This window comes from Erithacus rubecula, assembly GCF_903797595.1.
Source record: "Erithacus rubecula genome assembly, contig: SUPER_33_unloc_1, whole genome shotgun sequence".
Classification (NCBI taxonomy): Eukaryota; Metazoa; Chordata; class Aves; order Passeriformes; family Muscicapidae; genus Erithacus; species Erithacus rubecula.
In genome coordinates this window covers 89,532-99,313 of record NW_027636168.1, presented here as the reverse complement: position 1 = coordinate 99,313, position 9,782 = coordinate 89,532, and the positions used below count along the sequence as shown (strand labels likewise).

At 49.8% G+C, this 9,782-nt stretch overlaps 1 protein-coding gene across 1 annotated transcript; it reads right to left on the bottom strand.

Moving 5' to 3' along the window:
- Nucleotides 1-622: 622 nt before the first annotated feature.
- Nucleotides 623-973, bottom strand: LOC306813998 (uncharacterized protein; the record flags this gene model as incomplete). Its single annotated transcript, XM_079329695.1, has 1 exon — nt 623-973. The coding sequence occupies one exon, from the start codon at nt 971-973 to the stop codon at nt 623-625; it is 351 nt and encodes a 116-aa protein (XP_079185821.1).
- Nucleotides 974-9,782: the final 8,809 nt, after the last annotated feature.

Here is a 9,782-nt window from a genome sequence, read left to right as displayed (position 1 = left end):
GGGTTGCTTCTCCCGTGGCCATACCCAGCCCTGATCACACAGCACAGCAGCAGAACAGGGGCTGGGGCACTGCAGGGCTGTTTTTGTCCATGGAAAAATCCAAAAATGGATCTGAAGTGGATCTCGGGCCATGTCCTTGACGTTGTCACAGTCACAGAAGCACTGAATAGTTTGGGTGGGATTTTAAAGATGATCCAGTTCCACTTGTCCCAGGCTGTTCCCAGCCCCATCCAACCTGACCTTGGACACTTCCAGGGATCCTGGGGTGGCCACAGCTGCTCTGGGCACCCTGTGCCAGGGCCTCATAAGAAAGAACTCCCTCCTAATTTCTCCCTAAAATCTAATCTAAACCTACTGTCAGTGAGAAACCACAAAGATCCCAACAAGCCCCCAAAGAACCTGGAACAGTTTTGAGAACAGAGTGCTTGGAAAGAGAGGAAAGCTTAGGAGAAAGGAAATAAGAAAGGGTAGGAGAAGGATGGAAATGGATTTTTGAGGTGTTCAAACACCCACAGGGGATTTTAATGGTGCCTCAAACACTCAGCTCTTCCTTAATGTCCTGGAGCTCAGCTGTGGATCTACATCCTGCATTTCACCCTCTTCCAGCAGCCACGCCCTGGCTTTAGCAGCAAGGTCTGCAGCTCCCAACTGGGTACCCCCGTGCCCACCTGGCCCCACCATAAACTTGGGAAGCTCCAGGGGTCCGGGCAGCACCAAAACCACCCCCAACACCTGCCCCAACACCAGCTGCGACTTCAGGGACTCCCTCGGATCCCACCACGCTCTGCTGAGGGAAGGTGCTGAGGATGGGCCCGGGGAAGGTGACGACCACAGGGGGAGGGTAAATGACCACCGTGGAGTCAGGGCACTGCCGGACACAGGGCTCGTTGCAGGAATCAGCCACGGGCTGGGGCACGGCCACGCTGCAGGGGGAGGCGCTGCCGTCGGTGCAGGGGCTCAGGGTGTGAACCATGGCTGGGGTTCTGCTTGATGAGAATCTGTGGGGCAAGGAAAATAAAGCAAAATTCACATCGGTTTCATCATCAAACATGAGTATGAAAGGTTACCAAGAGGCTCAAGGGACAGGGAGAATTCTCATAGCTCAGCACCTAAAATCCATCCCTAAACTGCGCTGAACACAAATGGGGAAAGTTTTCATGGAATATTACTTAGATCTCACCCAAATCTGCATTTCCTAGTGGCTGAAATGTCACAAATGTACTAATTTACAGAATTCCAGAGGTTGGAAATGCTCTACAAGATCACCAAGCCCAACCTGTGAGTAATCCCCACCTTCCCAGCCAGACCAGAGCACCACAGGCTGCATCCAGTGGTTTCCACCAGGAAAATGTAAGACTGGCCCCAAAACCATACTTGAAGCCTTGGTTAGAGGAGGAACTGAGGAGCTCAGGAGTTCAGGAATTAGGAATTCACTCACCTACAGCACCAGAGAAGCGAGACAAGAGAAGTGCTGGTGCAAGATGTGAGGTCCAGCACTTTTATACCCGACCTCAAAGCGCCCAGCACGTGAATCACCCACGTGCAAAACTTCCTAATCAATTACTAACCACGATTCTTACCAGGTTCAGCTTTGTTAACGGGTGTTAATTGTTTTAGATAAGTCACTCTTGCTAATTACTGCTTTGTCCTTGTGTCCTGCATGACCTGTCCTTTACTGCCTTCCCCACTCTGCAATTTCAGCTTTATAGGGAGGGGATTCTTTACCTCTGCAACTCAAAGACAAAATGTTTATGGAGCATGGGCTTGATCTTCTCCATGACTGGACTCAATCCTTGGCAGGGGGGATTTAGACATTTTTCTGGATAAAAATATCCCAGGAAGGGCTGAAAAATTGAGGGATAAGCTGGAGTTCTGGGTTCTTGAATGAAATATTTGATGAAAAAAATAATTATTTGTGTTCTGTGTTCTTTAGGCTAATAAAATTCTAATCAACACTCTGGCACACTGCAAAAATCCTGAATTTTACACTTGTAGATCCAAATAAGCCAGGACACCTCTTTCAACCCAACACCAAGCACCCAACTCCTTCACATGTTTTAACAACAAAACAGAAAGAAAGGCAAAACCACATTTAATATCTCATTAAAACCCCCATATTTTCAAAACCATAGATCATGACTGGATTTGGGGAATGACAAAAAGGGTCATAAATGGGGTGTGACACAGGCAAGACCTCGTCAGGCATTTTTTCCAGGGAGTCACTTCAATCAAAAGGCACCGAAAGGCGTCGGAACAACAGCTCACATTGGGAACGGTGAGTGGGAAACACCTCTGGAATTCCAGCTGCAGGTTGGGGTTATCACCCTGCTGAAGCTGAGGGGGAGGCTCTAGGACAGCCAGGAGTGGAGTCAGGGACAGATGTTGAGGATGGCACCAGTGTGAGGTTGTGATGCTCCCGTCACCAGCAACTGCTCCGTTCTGGTTCTCGGTTTAAAAAACAAAAGGATTTTCTTGCTTCGGCTCTTGGGTTGAAAGGGACTTTCAAGACCATCCCAGGTTGCTCCAAGCCCTGTTCATTCTGGCCTAGGATATTTCCAGGGGTGGGACACCCACAATAATGGAAGATAACCATGGGGATTGCAAAATCCACCATCATCTCATCTTCAATTGGCCAGCAATTCATCCCCAAAGCCAAAAACATTGGAATTAATACCTAATTACTGGTTCCAGCCAGCAGAAGATTAACTAAACATTAAATCTTATCTTAGAGATTTATGAATAGTTAGAAGTCCAGATCTTTACTCCAACGTGGGAGGAATCCACAGTGCTGGGATTTGTTTGCTCTGCTTGGGGCTCCTGTTACAGCAGAATGGATTTCTGTGAACACAAACATTAACCTTGACAGGAATCATGTCAAGGCTTTCTGCAGGTGTTTCCAAACGCATCATAAAAGCTCATTAGTGCCCTGATGCTGTCACCATATCGTTGTTAACAGGAGTTGTAACAGCTCGGAACAACCAGGAAATAAAAGTGATGAATCAACAGGTGACACGTGGCCAAAACTCAGCACCTGAGTGAGGAGCACAACAGAGCAGTGTCAGCTCAATTTTCCAGCTCAGACAGGCTGAGGGATCCAATTCCAGCTCTTCTAAAGGTGCAAAACACAAAAATCACTGGCTTTGTAGAGATAAAACTGAAAGGATCAAGTGAGGGTTGAGGCCAGGAGGAGGGAGATCCCTGAGGACACCAATGTGGGTGAAGTGTTCAAAAATCAGGGATCCAAACCATCCCTGAGACCGATGAAACACTAGAAACAGAGTCCCAGGATCCCTGAGGTTGGAAAAGTGCTCCAAGATCACCGAGCCCAAGCTGTGCCCAATCACCACCTGGTCAACCAGAGCAACATCCGGAGATTCTTTGGACACCTCCAGGACTCCTATCAGGAGTTTGGAGAGAGACAATTCCACCTCCCACATGCCCATGGCAAGGGTGGAACAAGATGTTTTTGGAGGTCCTTCCCACCCAAACCCCTGCACAATTCCCTGATACCCTTTCCAGCACACAAACAAGTGGTGTATTCACTAATTACTAATTTACTTATAAAACCACAGCTAAACCACCACGACCAGCCAGACTTTTATTTCAAGGGATGCTCTGAGCTGGAAAGAGGGGAAAATACTTTTTTATCAGAGTTTGTTCTCACCACCTCACTCTGCTGTTATGTGAAGACATTTGAGTGATAAATTAAGACATTCTGGTGATAAATTAAGACAATCCTGATTAATGAAGACACTCCTGATTAATGAAGACACTTGGAGGTGCTGAGCTGGCTCGTCCTGGTGTTTACCTGCACATAAAGCAGGAGCAGGACATGAAACAGCTCCTTCATAACAGGACCTCATAAACCCCTCACCAACGCTCATTAATGTCTGACACGAGCCAAGCTGGCCGGGCTCAGCCCCGTGACGAGCAACGCCAGCACAGAGCCAATTTCAGGGCTGTGTCCCAGCACATCAAAGGCTGCTAATTACCCTAATGATGTCACACTTCAGCAGCAGGATCCCTTCCAAGGGCGCAAGGCAAAGGGGACAGAGCCGAGCTCTGGGTGCTAAGCTGAGTGGTTGGGGTGATCCCAGAGTCCTTGGTATGATCCCAGAGGTGTTGGGATTATTCTAGAGCTGTTGGGATGGTCCCAGAGCCATTGAGATGGCCCCAGAACCATTGGGATGGTCCCAGAGCTGCTGGGATGGTCCCAGAACCATTGGGATAGTCCCAGAACTGTTGGGATGGTCCCAGAACCATTGGGATGGTCCCAGAGTTGTTGGAATTACCCCAGAGCTGTTGGGATGACCCCAGAACTGTTGGGATGACCGCAGAACTGTTGGGATGATCCCAGAACAACTGGGATGTTTCCAGAACCATTGGAATGGTCCCAGAACCATTGGGATGGTCCCAGAACCACTGGGATGTCCCAAGAGTTGTTGGGATGTTCGTAGGGTGGGACAATGGGGTCACGAGGAAAGAATTCCCTGTTCTGTTATAGCTGGATTAAAAAGTTGTGCAAGGACAAGATAACGAGGAATGTGTTCAGACCTGCAGAGAGGAGGTTTAGGTGGGACATTGGGAAGGAATCGTCCCCTGTGAGGGTGGGGAGGCCCTGGCACAGGTGATTCCATGGATTCCACATCCCTGGAAGTGTCCAAGGCCAAGCTGGATGTGGCTCGGAGCAAAAATCATGGAATGGCTCTGAAAAAATTTAGGGGATCAGCCTGACACGGAGCAGCTCAATGCCAGTCTTGGGTGCATTTCTCCCAGTCCTGCTTCCCAAAATTTCATTCCTCAGTGTCCCAGCTGCTTCCTGCAGGAAAAACGGAGCGAGATCCATCAATTCTCACTCCCCCAGTGCTGCTTCCCCACCAAGCAGCTTTAGAGGGATAGATTTCTTTAGGTACCTAACGAGGTCAGTGGGATAAAAGGTGGTTTTTCCTTCTCCCCATAAATCTTTAAAATGGAAAGAACCCTCGGGGCGTGAGGTGTTTTTCCCGGGACTTGGGGATAACAATACATTAACGAGCCCAAGTGAGTAAAATAATTACAACCGGTGGAAAAGTTGCATGTGAACAGATTCCCTGTTGTGCTTTATTAGGATTTGGCACTCAGTGGCTCAGGTTTTCCATGAAGCCTGAAGGACTATAAAAACTCCATATAAAAACCCCCATTTCCAAGCTCTCCATCCAGTCCTTACTCTCCACCGTGAGCTCGGTAAGTTATTTCCCTATTTCCACACCTAAGAAAACAGCATTTTGCTGAAACTTGGAATTGAAATCTGGATTCTGCAGGAACACACTGGCTCTGGGAATTAGGAGGGTTGTTGCTATCAAAGGTTCTTTTTGGGGTTTGTTGTTATTTATTTTAGCAGCAGAGATAGAGAAATGGTTTTAAACTTGAGTCTGAGATTTACAGAACTTCACCCATCTTGGGACATGAGTTTTCTTTACCTTCTTCTTGGATCCATGTCTTCCTAAAATTGAGTTACAGATTTCTCCTTTATTATTTTAGTAGTTCAGGTGATAATTATTCTGGGTTTGGATCAGGCTTAGAATGTTGGGAATGTTGGGAATGCTGAGCTTGTGGAGACCCCAGAGTCCGTCCCAGGATGTGCAGGGAAACTGAAGAGGGACTTTTCCTCAGGAACTGCAGGATCAGGACACAGGCAATAGGGTCAGGGGCATAGAGGGAAATTTGGGTGGGACTTTGGGCAGGAATTGTTCTTTGGAAGTGCCTGGCTCAGGGAATTCCATGGATTTCCCATCCCTGGGAGTGTCCAGGGCCAGGCTGGACAGGGCTTAGAGCAGCCTGGGATGAGAGGAGGGGTCCTGGACATCTTCAGCGGGTTCCAAGGGCAGCTCCTTCCTTTGCTGTCAGAAAGAAATTCCAGTGTCAGGTGAGGCACCTGCAAAGGAAACAAATGAAAATTATTGTCCTAAAGACCTGAGAACCTCAGCTGTAACCCCAGATAGAAACACAGGTCCCAAAAATTCCCATTTTCTATGGGATTACAGTTCCCGGTTCCCCTTAACAGCTGGAGCTGTTTTTCAGGGAGTTTTTTGGGGAGAAGAGAGGCTGTGAGGTTTGGATGGAGAGATGAGGGCTAAGAGCTCTATCCTTGTGCCAGATGCCAGCCAGGAATTCCTGCAGAGCCCAGTCGGGACTTCCTGCAGAACCCAGTTGGGAATTCCTGCAGAACCCAGTTGGGAATTCCTGCAGAACCCAGTCGGGAATTCCTGCAGAGCCCAGTTGGGAATTCCTGCAGAACCCAGTTGGGAATTCCTGCAGAGCCCAGCTGGGAATTCCTGCAGAGCCCAGTTGGGAATTCATGCAGAACCCAGTTGGAAATTCATGCAGAGCCCAGCTGGGAATTCCTGCAGAGCCCAGCTGGGAATTCCACAGCTTTTCAGGATGCCTGCTGTTTTTCAGGATGCCCAGAGCCATGTCCTACTACGGCTACCAGTACAAGCAGCAGTGCTACATCCCCGGCGGGATGAAGAGCCCTGTGCCCACCTTCCCCCAGCAGTGCCAGAGCCCTGGGCTGGTGCCCTGTGGCTCCTGCTCACCCTGTGCCCCAGCGGGGGCCAAGATCTGCCCCACGAGGAGAGTCCTGGCCAGGCCCTGCCAGCCGCGCTGTGTGGAGACACACGTGGTGGAAGGGCACCGCTCCTCCTCCTCCTGCTCGTCCTGCAGCAGCTCCAGGTGCCTGGATTCCTGCTCTGCACCCTTCCCGCAGGCCCTGGCACAGGGCAGGGAGCTGGGCATCCTCAAGTGTCCCCTGGGCATGGAGCTGGGCACTCTCAGGTGTCCCCAGGTGTGTGCCCCGGCCTCTGTGTGCCAGGACGGATCCTGCCCCTACTCGTACCAGTGGTCCAACAGTTACCAGTACAACTGTGGGCAGTGAAACCTCATGTGGTGTCCAGGGCACAGCTGGGGCCTGAGGAACAGGAGAACGCCCAGCACTGAGGGGCAGCTCCTGGGAACACAGTGCTCCTCCTGCTGAAGCACTCCTGAGCACCACTGGGAACCTTCTGGAACCTCCTGGAACCTTCTGGAACCTTTGGGAACTTTTTTGACACTTTCATGAAACTTCTAGAACCTTTAGGAACCTTCGGGAACCTTCTGGCACCTTTAGGAACCTTCTGGCTTCTTTAGGAATCTTCTAGAACTTTTAGGAACCTTCTGCATCCTTTGGGAACTTTCTGGCACCTTTAGGAGCCTTTTGGCTCATTTGGGAACCTTCTGGAACCTTTAGGAACTTTCTGTCACTCTTAAAAACCTTCTAGAACCTTTAGGAACCTTCTGGAACCTCTAGGAACCTTCTAGAACATTTATAAATATTCTGGAACCTTTAGGAACCTTCTGGAACCTTTAGAAACTTTCTAGAACATTTGGGAACCTTTTGGCTCCTTTAGGAATCTTCTGGCTCCTTTGAGAAGCTTCTGGAACTTTTAGGAACCTTCGGGAACCTTTAGGAACCTTCAGGCTCCTTTGAGACCCAGCCCTTATTAAATCCTCTCCATGAATTCTCTGTATCAGATTTTGGGGTCTCTTTTCTTTTCTCTTTTCTCCGCTCTTCATGGCACGAGGAGATTCCCATGGCCGCGTGAAGGAGATGTGAGCTCACATGGATGACGCTGCCTCAAAGTGGCCTCGGTGCCACCAAAGTGCCACCGGTGCCGAAAATAAACTTATTTCCTTTTCTGCTTCCAACTTTGTTCTGGAGTGAAATTTGTAAAGAAATCTGAGGTTTTTTAGACCGGGAAGGCGGTGGGGTCACATCCCAGCATCTCGAAGCTCTCCTCTCTCCGAGCCATCCCACGGTCTCAGAGCTCCATCCTGTGGCTGTACAGGTGCTGAGCCTCTGGAATGTTCCCTCCTGCCTCACCCTCTCATTAATTACCGGGGTGGCAGGTAATTAACTACTGCACAACGAACTTTGCTGATTCCCAGCCCAGATCCCGCCCTGGGAGGAGCCGGACAGACAGAGGGACAGACAGACTGTGGCAGGCTCTCCAGGGACCTCTGCAGGGCTCAGTCTGTCCCTTGTACCTGCAGAAAACACAAATTCCCCCCACGTTTTGTCCTTCCCTCTCAAGGGAGACTCCGGGTGTATTGCCCAAAGGGATTTGGGATTTTTGGAACCGGCTGTGAGTGGGGTGGAGCAGGAGTGGTGTGGAAATCCCGAATTGCTGCTCTGCTGACGCTGCTGTGATAAAGGGGAGAGGTGGAAAAGCAGGTCCGTGATCCCCGGAGTTCCTCCGGGCTGGTTCTTGCCCAGAACTCAGCAAAGTGGTGGAGAAATGAGGTAGCACTCCAGAGAAATGGGCCATAAAACTGGAAAAGGTGAATCCAGCCTGGGGGAGGCTGGGAGGCACCACTGAGGGTCACCATGGAGTTCTGGAACCTTTAGGAACATTCTAGAACCTTTAAGAATCTTCAGAGATCTTCTAGAATATTTGGGAACCTTTTGACTTCTTTAAGAACCTTCTGGGAGTTTTTTCAGAGTTTATCCATCAGTCTGTTCCTGCACCTGCCTGTATTTACCCTACTTGAACCCTGTGGGAATGTTCCCATCAGGTGAAGGCTGGGAAAGGAGAAAATCCCATTTTTGGATGTTCAGACCAAACCTTTGCACTGCAGGGACAGTTGAGATCTGCTGGTTTTTTCCGAGGAAAATTCGTGGGTTTTCTCCCTCTCCATCCCGACTTCCCCGAGCTCTCTCTGGGTGGTGCTGAAGGGATGAGGAGCAGGCAGGGCTGAGCTCACCCAGCCCTGCTGAAGCTGCAGTTCCACCAGGAGAATCTGGGCTCTGAGGTGTGAGCTCCCAAGGATGATGGAATCATGGAATGGTTCAGGTTGGAAGGGGTTTCAACCTCATCCCATTCCATACCATGGGCAGGGACAACTCCCACTGACCCAGGCTTCTCCAAACCTCATCCAACCTGGTCTTGGACACTTCCAGGCAACCAGAGGCATCCAAAACTTCTCTGTGCCAGGACCTCTTCACGTTCACAGCCAAAGATTCCTTCCAAAAATCCCATCTATACTTTTTATCTGTCCTTTTTCTCTGTCCAGGCCCTTCCAGATGCCTCCATCCCACATAAAACCTCACACTTCAGAGGTGTCCCACAAAACAGGCTCTGGTTTTCCTGTCCTCTACTGAAATCCTCATGGGAGTAACCAAAAATCAGCTGTTGGCGAGGGGAGAAAGGTTCCAACATCCTTAAAAATCACAATGCCCCGGAGGCTTTTCCCCATTCCAGCTGAAAATTGGGGTTGGTTTTGGTGGCCCCAGGGGTGGCAGGAGCTGGTGGCACTGAGAGGGTCCCCTGTGTGGGTGACATTCCTTCCTCCAACTGTCCTCAGACCAGCTAATCCTGATTTAGGCCAAAAACCTTGTGAAGCCTTTGGGGAGTTCCCAGGCAAATAAATTAACAGTCGGATATGACTCCTGAGGATAATGAATGGAGCAATTAAGACTTTCCCATCTGATGACTGTAATTTTCTGAACAACAAGGGGAGGAAGCTGCCAAGGTGTCACAGGGAAAAAAAACTGGGCAGATGACCCAATAAAGAGCTGGGTGGATCCTCAAAAATAGGAAGCAATGCAGTTAAACTGGCCAGGGCATGAGCAGATCCCTCTTGCCCAGGAGTTTGTCCTGCCTTGTCCCCACAGATCCCTGGTGGCCACTGGGATGGGATGACACAGCCAGGACATTACTGGTGTCAGAGTGACAGTGACAGGTTTGGCCAACGAGCCCTCCTGGCAT